The sequence below is a fragment of the Paralichthys olivaceus genome, chromosome 7 (assembly GCF_024713975.1).
Source record: "Paralichthys olivaceus isolate ysfri-2021 chromosome 7, ASM2471397v2, whole genome shotgun sequence".
Classification (NCBI taxonomy): domain Eukaryota; kingdom Metazoa; phylum Chordata; class Actinopteri; order Pleuronectiformes; family Paralichthyidae; genus Paralichthys; species Paralichthys olivaceus.
This window is the reverse complement of record NC_091099.1, coordinates 16,768,445-16,790,925: the sequence shown is the minus strand read 5'-3', so window position 1 is coordinate 16,790,925 and position 22,481 is coordinate 16,768,445. Positions and strand designations below refer to the sequence as shown.

Below are 22,481 nucleotides of genomic sequence, written 5' to 3'. Positions count from 1 at the left end.
AATGAAGTTATAAGGGAAGATAAATTGATTACCAGCATCAGGTGAACCTGAGCCCACTGGCTGCACATTTATTTATTCATCAATACTCTGTGTCTCTGCTTCTCTCTATAAAAAAACACACAGCAGCTTCAGCAGAAAAGTCTCTGCACACAAGTTAAAATTGTGGAAGATCCTGAGTGCACCAAAATGCTCTGATAACGACAACAGATAGCTGCTGTGTTTAGTTAAAGGGCAGCTCAGTTCATGACCTCTCTGCCCACTCCCTGCTGATGGATACAATTTCCTAACGTCAGCCCTTCTGCTGTCGTCTGTGGCTTTTGTCAGTCAGTGGGCGGAAACAAGGCGACTGGACTGGCAGAGGCTGGAAACAACAAAGACTGGATGTCATCCTGATCAGCAGAAATGATGACTGTATCCACATCAAGTGCACAGGGGGGCACGCAAGACTTTCTCTGTAGCTACAGCAACCGCACACCTAGCCTACAGTTACCTAACAGCCTCAGTGATTCGCAGTATTCAATTCTTTTGTTGTGCTCTCAGACACAAGGCTCTCTGACACAGCTGTGTCAATATTTCATATGAAATGCTGAAATGACCTGTCAGTGACAGCTTATAAAAAAAGATCCCATCTAACGCTTGCAAATATATTCCTGCTGAGCAACAGTGGCAGAGGAAGGTTTATAAGGACAGACGAATTTTAATAATTGAATGGAAAAACTACTTTAAACTGGACTGGAAATCCCACATGAGAAAAAACCTGATGCGGACAGTGGCAGTGGTCATATAAATAAAACATGTTTCCACTTCAATCAAAGTAGAACATTTAATTACTTGGTCAGGAAAATATCAGTTCCATCCATTCATTAGCTATTCTGCTTCTCCTCTGAGGGCCGTGGGAGAACTGGAGCCAATCCCAGCTGACACGAAGCGAGAATCGGGGTACACCCTGTTCATCCCAGGGCTGACATAAACAAAAATTATTTGAGCTCACATTTATGACTACCGGCAATTTAGAGTCTCCAGCTGACCTATAAGCTGCAGGTCTTTGGACTGTGGGAGGAAGTAGTACATTCATTAACAACATTTGATGAGATCCTTCTGACTCGGAAATTTCACATGAATGTCAGTGTTGGAAAGTCTTTTCCAACCACTTTTAATAAGAGCTTTTGATGTGAACCTGTCAAAAGTCATTAGCAAACTGTATATCGATCCTAACAAGCACCTAACACCAAACCTTTTAGCCAATACAAACGATTTAATAATTAATGTGCATCGGTTATTGATGCCTGTCACACCTAATCCTTTTTCTCTGATCTTATTATGTAATTGTTATTATGTAATGTTTCAGCTGCTGGTGTGTATTTTCAGTGGTGGATGTATGTTTTCTTGTTCTCATGGTGAAAGACGACCAGACGTGTGAGTGAGTGAATGTATTCAAATAGGTCTGTGCCAGGACGAGGTCATGATAGGTTGACTGTGTTTTTGTATTTGGATCTGATTGCCTCCTCCTCCGTAGCAGACCCAGGATGTTGCGGTTGAGCTGCAAGGGGACACTCCTCTCCCTCCTTTCCCAACCGGCCACAGCATGACTTTGTTCTTTGTAACCTCTACCATGCTCCTGGCTTTGACTCCCATTTACTTTTGAACATGTTTCCTCCTGTTTTTGTTGGTTAGGAAGTTTAGTTATTGTAATAATTTTATTGAGATTTGGATGATTATGTTGATTTCTAGATATATTTATTTGTTTGTTATTTTGGCCTTTGTCCACAGTGAAGTGAAATGACTGCTCTTGATTTATATTATGCATTTTAAAGATGGGGGTTCATGTTGTGTCTCTTACAGAGCCTGAAAACAATGTTGTGTCTTTGTTGTTAAAGAGTCTAAACACATAACTACAGAATGTTACAGAATCCATGTTTCTTCACATTCCGCCTTCAATGCACATAACCCACCAAGATCGGAACAACTGCACAACTCTGGAAATGAGACGTCTCAGGAAGCACTCAACTCCACAGAAAAACCCCACGCACAAATTTGGACAACATGAAAACTCCACCTAGATTTTTTTTGCTGTAAGACAACAGTGCAAACCACTGCACCCCTGTGAACACACCAACATTGGTTGTCTTTACTAAATTTAAATATTGGTTGTCTTTACTAAATTACATGTATAAGATGTTCAAAAAGAGTAACTAATGATATGGTAAGATGATCTCTTTAATGTAGAATTAGAGGATGTAAATAAATGGTTAAATATTAGCAGGATCAGTTCTGTTTGATGTACAGTATCTGAATCCAAGGATTACATAAGTATGCAAACCGTGTAAGAGAGAGCATCATCTCTGGAAACTGGACATGTGAAATCCAATATTCTGCTATGCTTATGGCAGCATCTAAGCCTTGTGTAAAACCCTGGCTTTGCTTTGGGGAAAAAGTATCTGTTAAAAATCAAGTCTGACGACCGGAGAACCCTTTCAATTAATATGTCTGTTCAGTTGGTCCTGACAGGCGGCTCACCACAGAGACTTGCAATCGACCACGGCTTGTGGTGCTCTGAAAGTCACAAGCTCAGTGACCCACTGTTGTTAGCAGGTCCATGCAAGTGAAACGTGCTGTTAGCCACGTGGAGAGAACTCACCTCTGTAGTAGAAGAGGCACAGGTCCGACAGCACAAACCACCTTTTCTTCCACAGCTTCATTCCTGTACTATCCTGCAAAGAGAGCAGAGGAACAGAACACAGTTACTCCACCTGCTAGAAGAGGTAGTTATATTATAAATTATTAAGAAATAGAGTTGGGTATGGTTGCTTCATTGAATTCAAAAGTCTGCAATATGCTAAATAAAAGTTGATATGAATCCAAGAATGCTGGCAGGAAAGAGATTAGACAGACTCATTGGGAGGGCTAGCTCGGTCCAGGGATACCCCTCTGCCCCAGTGGAGGTGGTGGACAATATATATATATATATATATGGGAATATAAAATTTTGTAGGTAAATAAATTACATTAATGGAATTAATGTGGAATTCATTCACTTTGTAAATTTTATCAAAAGTGCACTAATTTATGTAATGGAGTAAGGAAAATATATTTGGCACAGGGTGAAACATTTTTGTTTTCTGGTATGATGCAAAACAACAATATGTGCTCCTCTGTAATCTTAACCCAACAACCAGCTTTCACTTTCAAAGCATGTTGCTTAGCAGCCAAAAAAATATCCTGTGCTTAAGTTGTTCTTCAGTATTGCTATGCTGTGATCAGGATTTCAGGTTTTCAGGCTGCTGCCTGAAAAGGATGAAGGGGGTATTAACCCTACATTTGCTTTATTGGAAAACTTGAGTCCTTAATCGTGGATTCCCTGGGACAAAAGCAGGGGGAGGGACCTCAACAACTCTGTCATTATGGTCAAATGGCATGCGGACTGCAGTTTACTTTAAATGGAAATTCAGTTCTGCGAACCAGCATGTTTAACACATTACAATTCACAATACCAGATGCTGTTCAGTATGGAGGCTTATCTGAAACTTATAAATAAGATTCAAATTTCCTAGCATTCATTATTTTGCCACCCTCCCTCTGTACAATCAAGGTCCTAACCACTCAGTTTACGATGTGTTGATGAATAAACTTAAAAAAATCAAAAGTTCTGTTAGGGATTCTTCTGTTCAGGCGGGAGAAGAAAAACGAGGCTTTCGCCAATCACATCAATCACTGCGGCATTTTGTTCTCCCAAAGGATCAACTGAATGGCTGTTGCGTTTCCTCAACAAGGACTTCAATAGCTTCCAGGTTTCAATAAGGCTGGAAAATAAAAGTGCAAATCCAGCTTTCATTCAGGGTAGCAGATTTGTGAGTCTTTAGCTTGATCTACGTCACCCCCGATTGAGGTCCCCAAAGAAACAGCAGCTGGCAGCTGTACCAAAGAAGGCCATCATGTGTTCACAAAACTGTGCCGGGAGGCTGCAATCAAAACTAAATGAGTCCCCCACTTATAGGAAGCACGAGAGAGCCCTGTCTGGCTGAGAGCCGCCTCAAGCACCCCCTCTTCACTCTGCTGTAAGTAACCAGGGAGCTGCGATGAGGGATTGGTATTTAAACAGTGGCCGTGCTGGTTGACTGGCTGAGCAGAAACACTGGACAAAAGAAAGGTTCAGATCCTGTGAGACTTCAAAAAGAAGCTTCCTTTGTGCTCAGAGTAAGAGCTGCATAAGTTACAGGGGGGAAGGAGAACATAAGCCTTGTTTCATGTGTAAGAAGGAAAATTGTGTTAAAAAATAAAGTCTGCATTAATAAGATGACCTCATGTTCCCTAAGCTTAATACAGAAACTATCCAAAATATCCTCATTTGTAATTATCAGTTGCATTAGTACAAATATATTTATTGAAAAAAATGAGCAAACAAATAAAATAAACTCATGTGAACATCTAAACATCAATATCAACAAAGTAGAAAAAAAACAACATGGATAATCAATTATCTAATTTTGCTGTATCACTGTTCACATGTCCAATGTTTACCTTTTTGTGTTTTAGCAGGTTGACATGTGCTAAACTGATAATCACAAAATACAGTAAGGGAATCAACAGCAGAATTCATCTTTAGAGAGAAATTAATGTCTGGACCAGTTTTCATGGCAATCCACAATGAAATCTAACTAATTTACATATTCAGCTTCTCAACACTTTGGACGTTGGGCGATTTATTGACACAAATATAAAGTTTAACTTGAAGTCATGTGGTCTTGCTTACCTGTTTATAAAGCCAGTTTTTCTTCATTACTGGGGCACTGGGATTCCTCCTGATAGAGTTGGATCTCTTCCCGAAATTATGAATCTTTTTGGAAGGCCTTGAGGGCTAGAAAAAAAAAAGCATGAATGATTAAACAGCAAAGTGAGTTCAATCTTAAACTTTCAAAAACATCCCCAACTTAACAGACATGTTTGAGAATCCAATGGTAATAATGTGTGTTACGTACTCTTCCTGCTGGGCTACTGGGGTTAGCGGCATAGTCCGAGCCACCTGTGTAGTTGGAGGCCTCACTCATGATGTTTAGTGCTCGTTCCTTCTTTTCATTCGCTGGCACTTTGGAGGCAGATCTGAAATAAGAAGAACAAAGTATGCAGTTAGGACAAAGGACAGTAATAAGTCAGAGATATGGACAACCTATTTAAGTTCATAGGAAGACACAGCCTTTATTCTCAGTTCCTCTAGCATTTCTCTAAACTTCAACCTATTATAATAAGGTCTAAACCCAGATCTATGGATCAAGCCAATTACTCTCACCATAGATACATTTCCATTCCTCTAACGGCTTTAAATGCACTGCAGTGTCTGTCCATATTGGAATACTGCAATTACAGCAGGGAATCAGGCCAGGATGTCTATAAAGCTTTCTTTAAAGCAAATGTGGAAAAGTGTAGCTAGTTCAAAACATGAGATAGGATAGAACTTCTAGTTGTCTCTGGCCCATGGATATGTCCTACATTCTTTAGGAAAAGAACAACATTGTGGTCTAGAGGGAACAAGACAGCGAAACCAGAGTAGAGCAGAAATACTGCAGCAGTGAAAAAACGTGTGATCTCTCAGATACAGTGGTTTCAGGTCACTGAATAGGGACAGAATCTGAAAACTCTTGCTGAAAACTCTTCCCTCCTAAATCAATCAATACCCCAACATTGAAAAGCTTCAGATGCAATGGTACCATTCTGTATAATGATATATTAATTTAGTATGAATTAAAAAATAAATGCATCTATATCACCTAGTTCAGTCTTTCAGTCTATCATCTGTCAGACACAAGGACAAGACTGTTAACATCAATAAAAAAAACTCCATGCTTTTATAGTGAAGGTGTACAAACACAAGAAGGGATCACAAGGGATCAGGCAACGCACACAAAATGTTCTTTACATGCAGCACTGGAGCAGAACTGAATCTGTGGACCATTCAGAAACATGACCAGACAAAACACTGACAACCACAATCTGCATTTGTTTTACCTGTATTAAGAGGCAACGCTACATAGTTTGTTAAAAGGTCAAGCTGCAGTGTGGCTTCACGTGGAGTTCAACTTTAGTGAACTTTGACTTGTGATATTTGCTTTGCATTCGCATATGTATGGCCGTGCTGTCAATAGTCCGCATGTAGAGGAAAACAGGTAGAAAACTTCGCCAAAAAGCATCGGCTAATGGCTTTTTAATTTATCTGCAGTAATCACCAGATTGCTATTCATAGAGATAGCCAAAAATTCCGTCTGGATCTCAAACGCAACATCTTATTATCATGTACCTAAACACATAACTTATGTAACTTGTTGACTTATTGAGAATTTCATACAAGAAGAGTAGTTCTTTTGTCATCAAAATTAATTGGTTGTCCTAAATGACTAAATGTATAATTGGGGTTCTGTGTAGAGGTGACACATTCCCATGGACACCATCAGGGAAGTGGGTGACTAATGCTCTCTTGAGTTGAAGTGTGCACAATTTTCAACTCGTTACTCTAAAATAGCTAATTGTGCAGAGTGATAAGCAGCCGCCTAGATTGGACTTCTTCTCTATCTAATGAGCTGGCTCCAGAAAATGAGCTCCAGAGACTTTCAGCACTTCCAGTGATGGGAGAAATCCTAAGTGAACCATAATCAATGGTATGCGGACTTGTCATCAAAACAAAGGTTGGGAGGGGTGGAGAAAATGGACTCACTTTGGTTTAACTCATATACTGCTCTATTTGATGCTCTATTTAGCCAATAAACCATTTCCAGCCTCTAAGCTCCAGTGTGATTGTGTGTGTGTTGGCTCCTTGTTGATAATTAGTTTGGGCCTGATAATCAATCTGCACGCTGTGAAATTGAAAAGTAGCCAGTGTGTCAGATTAGCTGCCTTAGCCAATGACAACCAGAAGACGAGAACAGAAAAAATGATGCAGTAAAAATATACTTACACTACATCTATTGTGTTTGGAGTGATTAAAATAAGCTAAATAAATGATGAACAACAATGGTTTATTGTGATATATTACATTTTTTTATTTCTGCTTGAAAATCAAATAATAATGTTAGAGTATACCAAAGCATCCCAATGAGATATTGTACTAATGTTTCTGCCCACTTTTTATTAATACTTGGATGATGTGGGCTTGCTTCAATTTGTGGAAAACTCTATTTAAAAAGTACATCCAGTGCTAATACCAAATCATTTTAAAACATTGTCATACTGAGAATTCACGCCCTCACCAGACTAATGCGGATATTTTGCTAAACAAACATTCCCTCTGCTTTTGGGCCTCTTATCCACACAAACATCATTTTAAGCATAAAAACAAGCTGATTTCATTTTGTGTGCATTTGTGTGTATGAGTGAAACAGAACCTTTGAGAAACAATGATGTCACAGCTGTCATGGTGTATGCTCACTGCTGCTTTGTGTAATGAGCATGTGCCAGAAACAATGGCTGCTATATATCAATGGATTGTTGATATGGACTTTATTGCTCCTCCACTGGCCCGGCATGCTTGCTTGAGCATCTTCTTGTCTAGACTGAGATATTTTGTAAAACGAAAGTCGTGAGGATGGAGATTCTTTTTTTTTTTTTTTTAAGCGAGGGGGAAAATATCCATTCAAATAAAATCTTAATTCGTGTAGACAAGGCTTCCAAGGTTTGTATCTATCTGGGCCTCTCCAGTATTTATTTCTCAACCCTTCATGTCAAAAACAATGCACACATGCAATGGAGACCACCAACTGCTTCACATTTATGCTTTGACATGAGACTTTGCTCTGACTGGCTTCCACTAACATGTTAACATGGAACACAACATGGATGTCATATGTTCATATCCACAGCTGTTTTCAGTGCTCCTCTGCTTTGAATTACAGTTGTCTTGTTTGAGATGGTGCTTGTCACCCAACAGCAGTGGATATTGTATTGTACAGAGTAATGTACCACAGATCTATGTAAACAGCAAGGTCAATGAAAATATCCACTGGAGACCTAAAATATGTGTTATATATCTGTTATATCATCTGGGGTACAGCTACATTAAATTATTTGTGGATCACATGTTAAATAAAACAATAAATGAAAATGTTTGAGAAATATATGTCAACAACCAAAGTTAATATAATTTTGTCTTGTGGGTATTACCACACACACACCTTTCAGCAATTCAATATAGGAAGACCATCAAATGTGTATTAGTGTCACATCACAGTCATGGATTTTGTGCGTCTGTGTGGGTGCACTGGGTCTGTATGTTGCCATTCTAAGCAAACACTGAGCTGAGTGGCTGAGGGTGCATTTTTTAAATGACCACACAGCATTTCTAAAGAAAATAAGTGCTTTAAAAGACTTTTGTTTGGTGGTGAACCTGACCATTATCTTTGAAATGAACAAAAAAGATGAGAAGAATAAGGCAAGCACAGTATTGGTGTATACATAGTACACTGTCACAAGTTCACAGCTCAGTGATAAATCAAATATGTACAGTTACTGATCTTTATTTATGTCTTTGTTCTGTAACAGTACAGTGTTTCTCAAAGCATGGCAAGCTAATGCTGAAACCTTTCTTCATTTCAAAACTGAACATGATTTTTGAAGGAGGTCATATTATGAAAACATAGAAAAGTGTTTATATTATAACATTTATTTCTATTTAGGTGAGTAAGCAAAATGCTGACGATACAGATTTTTTTTGGTCATATCACCCAGCTCTAAAATAGCGAGAACTGTACACAGTAAAAGTAGCCTGTACATCCACAAGGGACACAGATTGTGGCGGAGGCAGAGAGGGTCGGCTAATGACCAGAAGGTCGGTGGGTTAATCCCTGCAGGCTCCTCCTTTCTGAAGATCTCTTGATACCAAAATTGCCCCTGAGGCTGTACCGACAGCGAATAAATGTATGTGTGAATGGATGAATGGGAATACTTGCGCTTTGAGTGGTCGATAAGACTTGAAGCATTACATAAATAAAGTCCATTTACCATTTTGTATGAAGGGGTGTTCACAGATTCATAGTTGTCAAGACAAATATGACAGTTAACAGAGTTGTGTTTCAGAAAGTGTGCAATGATCACACTTTCTGATGCCTTTGGCCTATTATAAAGAAAACTTTTTTTACGTGCTGACAACCAACTAGTCTGGGAAATGAGTAAACTGCCAACAAAGTGAGCGAATGGTACTGACATAAAAATATTTGTCAGACAGCTCAGCTCTATGTAATGATGTACAGCTTGGCCTTGGTTGGTAAAGATCTGCCTGCGGTGAGTTGTTCATGGGACCTCAAGTGATCACAACAGACAGGTTCAGACAGTAATGTGCACCTTAACAGACTTTGGAATGCATATGCAACAGGTCATCAGGCAAAACACCATTCAAACCACCCACAGTCTGTTGTTAGTGTGCCACAAGAAGGATTATTAACAGACATGTTCAAATAATTTAAATTAAAATAATAAAAGAATGTGGAGAACACACATTATCCTTTTGCACCTTGTGGTGTATTACCTGCTGAATGCGGGGAGACACAATTTTCCACAATTCACACTAAAGAAACAGAGGAGAGACACATCTGTTGAGAATAAAGGTTTGAATCTTTCAACAAATGAGGGATTTGATTACAAGTTCAGAATAAGTATTTTTGTGTATCGTTATGTGCTGAAGTCGAGACAGTCTGAAAAAGGTCACATGCATTTACATGCACATGGCTATCTCAACTGTAAACATGTTCATTACCAGTTCATTTCAGCAACTCAATTTAGTTTTCTTGTCAAATATTACTATAGAATGATGGTTTGGAGTGGTATGCTTATAACCTTCACCATTGCAGGGACTCCAAAAATGAAAAAGACACATTTAAGGAGTTCACAAAGAAGGCCTGACTGATCCATTCAAGCAAAAAAAGGTGAAATTGGTTAATAAATATTACTTTGACTCTGAACTCCACTGTATGCCAGCCTGAACAATTTTAACATTAGTCGTGTCTCAATGCAGGGACTGCATCCTTCGGGAGCTGTATTTGGAGACCGATTTTGTCACAACAGAAATCTGAAGGCTCCTTCAAGTGCAACAAATGCTTCCTTCCTTCCCAGCAAAACAAAGGCTCCAATGGGCCAACCACATTAAAACTTTCTTCATGTCCAGCTTCAGCTTTGTTGTTAGGCAACAGCAATAAGGGTGGTACGAGCTGTTGACGGTGTTTACAGAAATCTTCTAAAGACCAGACAGTCTAATTTTGGTTTGCCCTTCGCAGTTGACACAATCCACAAACGCCACTTCCTTCGTTGAATTGGTAAACTGCATCCTCAGAAGGATGTGGCCCCTGAATTGAGACACAACTATTGTGTTTGTAATTTGGATTATACTTGTAGTAACCAGCCCTGATTGGCTTATGAATCATCCTGCAGTGATGTTTTGGTTAAATGTGTTTTACATGCCAGTTCTACACAAACATTCCCGTGCAAATAATCATGTGCATCACTAAAAATATGTTCAGACATGTACAGTAGTGCCGCAAGAGTGCTGAAGCTGACATTCTCTGAGGTGAGGTAGGTGAAGTCACGTGTCAAGAATGTGCCTGACCCATGACTCAAGCAGGAACGTGCACCTCCCGGCATAACAGAGAGGGTAAGTATGAGTGACAGCTGTCTTAGTAATGTTGACTTTGTTTTACCTATAAACAATGTTCAAGCGGATTAGGAGAGGCTAATGTACGAGTCATAGCTTAAACTGGTCACTCAAAAGCAACACAGTGGAGTTCGCTACTGGGAGTTGCTGATATGTATTTGTCAAACTTGCCAGTACAAACTCCATAAAACTTGAGTGACACTGAACCTTGAAATAGAGGCTACAATAACTGTTATAAGGGCAACAACCTTTTCTGGTTGTATTCCAGGTCAATGGAGTTCTGCTTTATTTGCATAACATTGAAAGCCTGAGTTCTTCCTACGGAGCAGATAATTGAGTGTCTGACCTGATCAGTGCCAACTATCCCCAACACTGTGCAGAGACAACTGACTTCATGGATGTGTAAATAGATTTTTCACATAAAGAAAGACATTTTCTCTTTTTATCTATAATAGGATAAAAGTACAGTCTGAGAGTAGAATGTTTCTGCTTCCTCTAATCTGTTAACCCAAAACAAATCCAGGGCAACTCCATCTTAATTTTGTAGTTTCTGTAGTTTTAAATATTTTATAGTTATTATACATCTTGAGGTGGGTTAAGAGGATCTTCTTCAAATGTTTTACTCAATTATATACTAGGTACTTGAAATTATAACACCAAAATGAAGCTGAAGTTTTGTATTTCGGATTTACTTAAAGTGCAGAGAAGATTAGGCAGTGATTTCAAGCCTGGCTTCTTAATCCCTGTGGCAGCTTAAATCTGTCTTTGCCTTTTATTACTCATCCAACGTAAAGATTTTCCTCCTCATTACTTTTGCTAAAACGCAGCTAACAGTTGGATGGCATGTGCTGTAATGAACTAAAAAACAACAATGAATCAGGTTTTGTGTTCATCTCCTTGCTGTTTTATAATGTTGATCTCCAGCTCATCTGATATAGATTTATTTAGCATCTTATCTTAAAACGATAAAACACCAATTTCTAAATGAGATACCATCTTCACTGGTATGTTGTTCCTCTCAGGGTGAAAAACAGCAGAGATGTGAGAGTAACACAGCATGCAGAGGAATGTGTCAAGAGAGTGCAGGGTGACAGTTCTGGCACAACAAGCTCTTATTCACTCTCTGCTAAACCAAATGCAGGTCATGAGAATATTGGGATATTTAGAAGATCTTTATATTTCAGTAAAACCAGGATTTCTGATTTTTTGAGCCCCATATTGAAAAAAGCTGGAACTGGTGTGATGGGTCATTAGGGAATTCATCCCCCATTATTTATTGGACTCTGGCAACAGTTTACCACATGGGAATGACATTTCACATCTTGCAGCAGAAGATTTTTCAATTAGCATTTGTTGCTCAATAGAATAATTGACACCAGTTGTGATGACATGACTTCAGTGCATTAGTATGGCATTGTGGGAAATCTGCTATGACACGGGATTCTAAGTGAAGTGAGAAAGGGAGTGTTGCACAATATTGGGCTAAGGCTACAGGGAGGAAGATAAGAGTTAAGGTTAATGTCAGTGTGTGGGCTATGATGCAAACAGTCTAGTGCATGTATATTTAGTATGTTTACAGATTGGGACATAGAAGTTCATTTTAAATGGAATCTGCAAAAATGGCCAAAAATGACAAAACAGTATATACCCTATTTTTTCTGTTGGACATTGTGCAAGACTCTAGACAAAGCACCATTAACTGGAGTAGGAGTACTTTCTGAGGCAAACACACACTGGCCACATTTAGATTCACAGAGTAGTTCCCCTTGAAGTGAAAGTTCAAGATAACCTCTGAACAATCTTGTCATGTGGGCAGACGTCTGATGAGTGTTACGCTGAGAGCAAAGCAGAAGATCACATGGACATGACATTGTTGGACTTTATCTTGTACTTATGACAAATGAAAGGGCTGTGACCTATTGACCAGGTCACAACGGGGGAATTGTGAATCATGGCATTCCCACAAGCTGATGTATACATGATACGATGGGTACTGTTGGCCTTTAGCATTAATGTTATTAACCCTGCTTTGTCACTGACAGAAAACAGCATTGAGTAAGTTAGTCCTTGGTTTTAAGGCTTTTGCCAAGAAGATAGGTGGCTGAAGAAGTACTAATTAGATAAGTGGTTTAAATGATATGGCAGAAATGCATATAGAAGGTGGTTAGGTAAAGATGAATGAAACTGACATCTATAACCTCTTACCAAAATTATAAAATGATTGGCCATTAAGGTTTGAAATAATTGTGATGTTGATTAAAAGTCATATCGCCCAGCCCTATGTTGTGCAATGTTTGTTCCCTACACATTAGGAGTTTCAGTATCAACATACAATAGTGTTCAAAAATGCTACCCAGTGGCATTCTGAAAGCATAAACAAGAGACTTACTGTTCGTTGATGACAAAAATGCAGTTGTCTTGCGAGGGTAAACCTGAGACAGGATGTTTACAGGTCACCTTCCGCTCATTGTGACTGTTGAGAAAAGGATAGGGAGGAAAGAGGATAAATTAATGATCAATGTGAATTTGATGTGTTGCCCTGAAAACCCTTATTATCAAAGGGTTGAGACCAGCTCAGGTCACTTTGTATTGGCCAGGTAGAGAGATACACAATTTGCAATTATTTGTAAGCTGCATAAAATTAGGTGGTGCTCTAGGTGTGAACATAAGTATGGATGCTTGTCTCTGTAAGTTGGCCCTGCGAAACGCTGACGAGCTAACCAATGTGTGGACTTCTAAAAGGAGAAAAACATCAATAAAAAATTGGTCTGTACTGCAAGACTGAAAGTTACACCTAGCTGCCATGTGATTGTTTTGGTCAAACCTATGGTAAACATTAGCGCTATTTTAATGAGCTTGAGATAGACAAAAACCCTTAGATTGCTGACCTACAAAACACTTTTGAGTCATCAGTGTAAAATAGAGGTATGAACCAAATAGTGGATTACCAAATAGTGAACACCAAAACAAGCATTCAACAAGCAATATCAAAGTCCATGCAAAAACAAATAGATAGAGCTGATTAAAAAAACCTTGATTACACAATAAAAAACAAAGTATGGCATTAGGGTCCAAAAAAGATAAGTAAAACATGATAAATGATACCAGGGCTGTACTGGGTGCGTGTGCAATGTGGGATGGCTGCATCACAAGTCTGCTGCGTGCCTGCAGCAGAGCTATGTGAGATTTCTGGAATGACTACTGCATTTGCTCAAATAAAAGTAGGCCTGTGTACTAAACTAAGTTCCAGGACTCTATGGTATGAAAACAGACATCCTGCAAATATTTCAAAATAAAAACCTTGTCACATCAAATGAATGGATTCAGTCAACAAAAATGCTTGAGTGCTTTTACTTTGAAACAATTGTTGCAAAAGTTTTGCAGCAAAACACCTCACAACTTTAGCTTTACCACAATATACAAAAGGGGAAAACAGCATTAGATCAATTTAGACTTCAAGTACATTGGCATGTGCCAAACTGCTTCACCAATTATGACCAAAACCTAAATAAGGATGTCATGCGATTCTTAACTCACCAGCGAACAACAGAGGAATAGAAGATGCCCCCCAACCATCCTATCACCAAATTACGACAAACCTTACATGATTTCCATGTGAGGACACAAACCATGTAGACTTTGGAGAGGAGGACTAGAGTCTTTACAGCAAGAGCAGTTTCAAATGCAGTGGGGCAGTGACAGAGGGCTCAGTAAAGAAGGATACACTTCACTGCTCTTCAATGTTTACTAGTAAACTCTAAATCAACTTTTTCCTATTACAGCATCCTTGGAATAATTACTAGACTGATTAATTAATGTAACATAAAGATCCAGGTCATCAACTTCTTATGTTATAACCATTGATTCAGAGATAGAAAATCACTGGCTATTTTATGACTAAACATGAGTTACAGCAATGGGAAGCTCAGTAGCAGAGTATGTTAATGGAAATATAATCAAATATATTGACAGCTTCAGAAAAGACACAAAGGAAAGAGCTGTAGTGTCAACAAAAGTCTCCAAAACTACTACTGCCTTTACGTGAACAGTTATTCTATATTCCAGTTCACTCAGGCTGTACTATAAACAGAGGAGAGTCAAGCTACAGCCCAAAAATAACAGTTTTTAAACACTGGGTACTCATGTACGGAAAAGAGTGAATACCAAGTATGAAATAGGGGGTTTAGTTTCAGTTTAGCCTGGAGAGCAAGCGTCTCCACAGCTCTGGTCTATAATTACTGGAGGCAGTGTTGGCAGCAGAGCACTCTGTGCGGTATTGGGGCAGACCAACGGCACCGTTTTTCTTCGGTATCCCATCACACATGCCTGCACTACTCGGCACATAGGTTGGCTGCGGATAATAGGAGATGAGAGAGTCTGCATAGGTATTTATGAACACCACAGTTCGGTTACATGTAAGATGTTTACAAAATAAAGAACAAAATCAAAAAACTAATGAAAAAATTAAAATGTTTGAGAATCATTCATCTTTGATACTTTTGCTTTCCTTGCAAATAATGACATAAAGCTAGGGTTGGTAATCCTAGAAAAGCTAGCAAGTGCAGGCTATGCTGAAAACATATGCCACCTATATACCAAATATCCCACCCCCTCTCATCAGCCCTCTTGTCATAGATATGCCCCCAAAACACATGATCGTGCAGTGCCTGATAACTGATAGAAGGCAACATTTCTGTGACCCACTCGCTAAATTCTGACTGTCGTATCTGCTTCAGGGGTGTATCTCTCCGGCTTGTAAACACTCTGGTCATGTGCAGTCATAGTACCGGCAGGCAGGTTGGAGAGTGATAGACAGGTATGCGAGCCAATCATTTTATTTGAATTAAATTATTGGACCACAGACACAAGCTTTGTTTCTTTTCCTTATTTTTTAGAGAACTTAACTTCTTTATTGATGGCCGATCCCATTAGAATGTGAAGAGGCTTTGAACAAGTTAGATAAAGTGTTTTGGAAACAATTTACAAACTGTGCCTTTAACCAAAGCTAAAAGAAAGAGAGGTTCTAATAAAAGGGTATATTTTATCCACCAACTAACTGCCAATGCCATTCATTAGAGGGAATAAAGTGTTTTTTACCTTTAAGGGTATTTTTAAAAAGTAATGATTTAGTCAAAAAACATTTTGCATAGTGTTTATGGTTCTAAATATATTTTGTTTTCAATCAAGCAACACGTCTTGGGTGAACAATGAACCAAACAACTTTTTTCTTGCTAGTATTTCCAGTCTGCAGCTCAGTGCAGTTTTCAAATGCTTACAGCTCAGTTTTTGGTTCAGCGGTCCATGTGGTGAAGTCTCATTGCCTCTAAATGATAGTACAGTAAATGAGTATGAGCACACAAGTTCAGGGAAGACAAATGTACACTACTTGTCCAATGAAAAATGTCAGAGTGAAAACAGCCAAAGTAAACAGCAAAAAGAGACCAAGACATATTTCTTAGAATCAAGCAGACCAGAATATGATATTCAACAGAGCGATGTCTATTCTTCTCGACTATAGGTCTACGCCAAAAGAAGGCTCCATTTGATCACGTTGTACGTCGTCATGTGAGTTTATGTTCATGTAAGTAATGTTGGACAGGTGTTTACTGAAATATCAGCCATAGGAACTCGATACTGGAGCTTGGCCCTAGCCCAAAAACCCACCACTGCTGATTAAAACACAGGAGTCATTATCAGCACCTGTTCATCAGGACTATTTGAGGGGACACTGAATCAAACAAGAGAGATGCCTAACATACAGGGTTATGTAACCTTTTCTTTGGTGGGGTCACAATAAATTGTCACGATTACGTTGTGGTTCGCGTGTGTATTTGGCGCTTTTGATTGCTCTGCATCAAACTGACCTTTGACCTCACTGTGGACAGTTTAAACATTGGACATTTTTTATTTTTAAAACTCAATGAGCTGGAACATCTAATAAACTACCTCCACTGAGGAGGGTATGTTTATATCCATGTTTGCTTGTCTTTATAATTTAGCAAGGTTACGCAAAGACTACAGGACAGATTTCCTCATTACTCAGTGAAAGGATGGGTATGAAAATAACCCATATGATTTTGCTGCTTGAAGTTACAGATTGAAAATTAAAGCACCCTCCTGGCCTGAAGAAACCTTTTGCACATGTGCTGACTGACACGTGTACGAGGTCAGTGTTTTTACAAGGAGGCTGGCAACATCAAAAGCGCCCCTGCACCTATATGGCCGGAAGCTATTTGAGAAGGTCCTACACATTCCCAACATGATACATGTGATACAGGGAGGACAGCGAGTTCTTAAACCTCAGCGGAAAACATGGGGAGATGAAGTAACACGATGGCTGTGGTTAATATGTGTGGGCCCAAACAGGCCAGATGAGTTACAAAAAAGTGAAATAATCCTTTTGAACAACTTACAAAAGTAGCCCACAACAATCACTGGCTGTCTACTCCTTGAGCCATTTTGTTATTCTATTCAAATATAATATTGCGAAACAGTTGCTGACAAAGTAAGTGTGTTGATTGCCTTGTCTTACGTAGCACAAGTTTCCTATGAACTTACTAGAAAACAATGCAATGAAAGCTGACGGCAGCAGACATTATGGCATCAAAATCATTAGATCCTGCATTGCTATCAGCTCAAATTCAAATCTCTTTAGAGTAAATATGTTTTCAAAATACCTCTGCCAGCTAATTTTAGCTCACAATAACATTTAAAATGGTCACACATGCTCTGAGGGATGTGGTCTGTGGTCACATTAGTCGAGATTGAGTTAGAATAAAATCATGGGGCTTTACAGTAAGGGGCGCATACAATATTGTTTGTTTTGCTTTGAAAACACTGCTCTTCGTTCTTCACTTGGACTCAGGATTTCCTTTTTGTTTTCCAGAGGGACGTTGTTGGTTTATAGGGTGGGATTGGATGAAGGCCACCAGGAGGTTCCTCCTTCGCTTGACCTTGGATGCATCGAGATGGTGGAACTAGGAGTGGCACCAGGAGCTGAGCAGCACTGATCGAGGGGAGCCGGGCAGTTTCCTGGGCTCTGGACTATCCTGTCCACAGTAATTAGCAGTGAGCTGCTGTAATGAAGAGCTTAAGGTTTGGGGGTCAACACTCCACAGGCTTTAGGTTTTACTGTTCTGGGTGGGCCTTTGATCCTTTACTCCCCCTTCTAATATAGTTTAACCACAAAAAACCGAGAGGCTCCGAAAAGAATCTTTACACTTGAGTGAAAGAGAGAGGGGGGAAAGGTCGTCATGAGTTTTGAAACATATAATTTCATTTTAACACAGAGGTTAGGAGGCCCTAACAGGAGGCTCCTCTCTGTATTTATTTCACTTGAAAAAAATCAATCTAAAGCTGGAATCCAGATCTTCCCTTCATGCATTATTTCAGGAGGCGAGGTGGGAGCAAACATTGGGTTTAGCATTCTACCACACTCATATCATATCTGAATCCAAACACAACAAATTTCATTTTGGGTCACTGAACCAGACAAATTATCTTTGTTTATTCAAGTCGAAAGTTCATTAAAAACTAAGTTGAAGTGGAGATAATCACCATCACCACCATTATCATCTCCTTTAACCTCTCAAGTACAGTGAGAAGAGACAGGGAAAAAATAATAGTGACACGTTTTTTTTTGTTTGTTAACCACTGAAGAGAAATTATGGCGATAGCCAACATCATTATGTCATTATTTTCTACGGACCAAATGGAAGATGGAATGATAATAAAAACACTATTGTGACCATTTGTTTTTTCAATCCTCTCAGTGTGGAGAAACTGAGGGGGTTTCATTGTGTGTTGAAAAACTGGAAGAAATTTCTCTGCAACTCATTGTGAACAGTTTTAACTGCTGTAGCTTATTTGGGTACAGGGGGGTTTAAAACCAATTCTGTGACTTTGACAATACTGGCCTCAGGGCTGTACAGGCTGAGTCCTGCATGTCCTCATCAATACTGTTTTCAGACAGGAACTTTGCCTCTGTCAGATTTGACTTTCACATATGAAGAAAGCAGCAGGAGATTGCCTGGGTCAGATTCTGGAATATAAAGGAGAGGAGTGATGTCTGGGTAGAGCATGCAGGAGGCTGGACAATACGTATAAATTCTGATATCGGAAAGCCAAGTGATTTTGTTTACAGCACATCAAAGACGGTGAGAGAAGAAGCGACCGACTCAGCTGACAATAAGAGTCCAAGCATTTGGACAAACATTCCTCCTCAATTTTCCATCAATTGTTGATTGTCATCAACACGCCAATGCTCGCTGTGAATTTTCCAGAACTCTTCCTGCTGTATTCTTACATTGGCTCGCTCGGACATTTTACTTGGGAGCTTGCAGGAAAGATTCCATAAAATATCCGAGGTAGCGATCAGAATAAAAAACTGCAAACAGAAAATGTACAGGCCAAGCAAATGACCCATTCCCAACAGGCATGTTAGGATCCTCATTAAAATGCAGCATGTCTTTATCACATTATCTAATTATGCTGCTACAAGATTTAAACTTTTGCTTTTTACTAGTGGTTTTAGCTTTAGCTTCAAAGCAAAGAATCCCATTCCTGTCATCTCTGTCCTTTCTATGAATCCTTTTAAAAAAAATTTTTTACCTTTTAATCCGTTTAAAGACTTCTATGACTGTACATCCCATTGTGTAGAAGTGAACAGTGAAGGTCAGAGCAAATTAAGCAATCCAACCTCCTTTTCAGAGAATATGATCTCATGACACATTCCGCCCACAGAATATGCTTGTCTACTCAGAGCTCCTACCAGCAGCATAAGTGAAATCATTTTAGCATGTTTTGTCCAGTAGATCACACCCTTACACTGAAAGTGTTGTGCTAGTGAATTCACAACATCCTATTTAAACCATAGACTATGGGACACATTTCAGCTCAAGCTCAGATATATTAGTGTTATATATTTGAACAAGTCACATTTAATCCTGAATTCACACATGTGACTATAGTGGCACTCAAATTACCTAATGAGACCACATGTCTATATTCTACAATTAGCAAATTTACCCTCAAAATGGTGCTCGTTTTTAGATAATTTTATATTATAAGAGTCCAGCATTAAAACCTCTTTGTGCATTAAACAAATCCAACTGCAAATCACTAAAAAGAGCCTTTCCGCAATCATTAATTATCTTGTTAATGCTCATAAATCTAATCCTATTACACAGGAAGGGAACACGAACACGACATAGGATGAGGCCAGCGAGAACTGATTAGCGTTTTCGTGTTATCAGGTAAGTACTCTTAACTAGCATAGGAGGAGCGTTAGTGCTGCTCTGGGACTCCTCAATTCCACACGGACATGGAGGTATGAATAGACCTCCCTACAAAAGCTGAGCTGAATAAGCAGAATAGGCAGTTTGTGAGAGGGCATGTGGGGGGCAGCGGGAGAACAGACAAAAAAAAAGACAAACCAGGGGTTTTGCGGTCGTACAGAGGCCAGATGAAGTGCAGCGGAACAAGATAAAACAATGGGCTGCCACAAAATGCTTATACCTGGACCGCATATCCTGGACGAATTGGGGTACAGATCTTTATGGATATGTTCTTCTCCACAGCACAGCATTGCAAGACAGTCAATGGTTTCACCAACATGCCTATTAGACTTTGACCATCACCCTTAGACCTTTTTTAACTCATGCACAGAAAACAGCTGCTCATTCGGGCAACAAATCGCTTTTTTTCCACAAACAATTCAATTAGCAGCTCCCTCTAAGCAGCTGTGACTCTGAGCAAAGTGTGTCAAGGTGACACAGCGGAACAGGCTATTCAAGGAGATTTCAGAGCCATGGAAACAAGCCGCCGCCTTGAGGAAAAATAAAACATGGATTGAAGGAAGAGAAATATCATATTTATGGGAGTAAATGTGGAAGAAAAGTGCACAGTAATCATACAACCCGAGCTCTGAGCTCTCCCACACCAGACAAAAGATTGTTTAAATATTTATTCATGAAAAACAAGCCAACTTTATGACACTGCAGTAGCCACACATCTAAAGTGTCTATCTTCACTTTCAGTGTCCGTACAACTCCCCTTGTTAACCATTCACTGCTCAATTTCAGGCTTCATTAAAGATGTCAGCAGGCCAGGCAGGCATTCAATATGGCTTTCACAGTACTATACGTGAAAGAAACCAAAGACCAGTGTGCTGTAAGTGCTGCATCAAACGCTGCTAGATATTTTTGTCTTCACTTCCTCAGAGTGAGGTTGGAATCACATCCAGATTTTAAAGCTACGTAGAGCCATCGTGGAAAACATAGAACACTAGCAACCAATCATCATTTTATCAAGGTCAATGACTTAAAGAAATAGATGGATGAGATTCTGAGGTGGGGGAGGATGTTTTAAAAGCGGTGTGGAAAAGGTGATTTAAAAAGTTACCTTCAGCTCTCTTGCATTCATTAGATTAAAAACTAAAACTGTCATAAGAAGTGGGAAGTAACTCATGCTTTCACATGTTCATTCCCCTTTCCACTACTGAATTCAAAACTGTAAAGTATTTCACAATTCTACAAACATAAAGCACAATGTGCCTACTTTATTTCCCCCACAAATTGCTTATTTTTTCCAAAATAAAATATCTCACACTCAAGGCCCATATGAACAATCACTTTACAATAGTTGCTCCTCCATATGTATAAAACTGCTGATGATGGGCCTGTATATGTTAATACATGCCTCAGTTGAATATGTAGAGGACACTGGTTTATCCCTCATGACTCCAAGCCTGGAATCAAATGCAGCCCCGCCCTCCTCTCCCACTGATGTCTCCTGCTCAGAAAGAGCTGGGACTGGACCAGCAGTCAATAACAAAGCATCTGGTATTCTTCATAACTGCTGTTGTCCCGCTATTTCATGAACTGTATCTGACATTAAAGAACTTATTAAGTTTAAATTTTGTATATGTCGTGTCCAGCTGAAAGAAAACGGATAATTTGGAGAAAAATAAAGATGGGTAAATGTTTCCTTTAACAGATGTTCGATTGTGAATGCAGTGATGTTTTGCAATTGACTTGAAGTGTTGGATAACAGTGCCCCACCCCCCCAGCCTGAACACCACAAATAAAATCTGTCTGTAGGAAACATTGCTGAGGCATCAGTGTTTCCAGCTCTGAGGACAATAGTCAGTGTATGAGCTCATAGGGTGAACAAGCACCAGAGCCAGCAGACCCCCTCTCCTTGTGGGTTTGACATGTGTCAATCTATCGCACTACACTATATGTATATGATGTTCAATAGTTAAACATTACACAAAACTGCACAGGATATATACTTAGTAGCCAGTCAGTCGGACAAGACCCTGACATGAACTAGTGTGCATGAGTTCAACAAAGTAACCCTGCAAACATTATGCCTGAATGGATATCATTCAGGAATATGAGGAACAGGTCTAACTGCTCCCTGTGTGTTCCAATGAAGTCCTGCATTACCACATGATCAAAGACCAACGACAATTGCTGCTTAAAAGATGTTGTAGATGTGGTTGTGGCTGAATGGGTTATTAATGAGAGGACGTGGTCTAGATCACTGGAGGAGAGACAGTGGGCACAGCTGTAATTATGGCATTTACTGGCTGTGTTAAACGGATAAAAGCTTTTTAAAAAGATCATCCAGAACCACTGTCAGAGATGGAAAAAAACACACAATGAAAACACCTGACACTACAGAGTGAAAGACTCAAGAACAAGCAAACTGAAGTGTCGTCCCTGCTGTTTACATTCACTGTTATGTGCAGCCCCTGAAAACGCCTGAGGGCTCAGCCTAACTGACCAACAAGCACATGAGCACACATATATATTTTTGAATAGCGATTTTCCTTGTGGGCGAGTCCCAGTGT

The 22,481-nt window shown here is 39.4% G+C and overlaps 1 protein-coding gene across 23 annotated transcripts in view; it reads right to left on the bottom strand.

Annotated features, from left to right (window-relative positions):
• LOC109624508 (pleckstrin homology domain-containing family A member 5-like) overlaps window positions 1–22,481 on the bottom strand; it is an 88,288-nt gene that overhangs the window by 26,471 nt on the left and 39,336 nt on the right. For 14 of the 23 annotated variants that reach the window (XM_069528192.1, XM_069528190.1, XM_069528198.1 and 11 more), the window contains exons 4-8: window positions 13,014–13,097; window positions 9,506–9,544; window positions 4,977–5,097; window positions 4,751–4,855; window positions 2,639–2,711 (exon numbers count right to left, since the gene is read on the bottom strand). In XM_069528192.1, the coding sequence (XP_069384293.1) occupies window positions 2,639–2,711; window positions 4,751–4,855; window positions 4,977–5,097; window positions 9,506–9,544; window positions 13,014–13,097 (422 nt within the window). The remainder of the gene's footprint in view (window positions 1–2,638; window positions 2,712–4,750; window positions 4,856–4,976; window positions 5,098–9,505; window positions 9,545–13,013; window positions 13,098–22,481) is intronic. The other 9 variants (XM_069528191.1, XM_069528212.1, XM_069528213.1 and 6 more) reach the window with 2 other exon arrangements.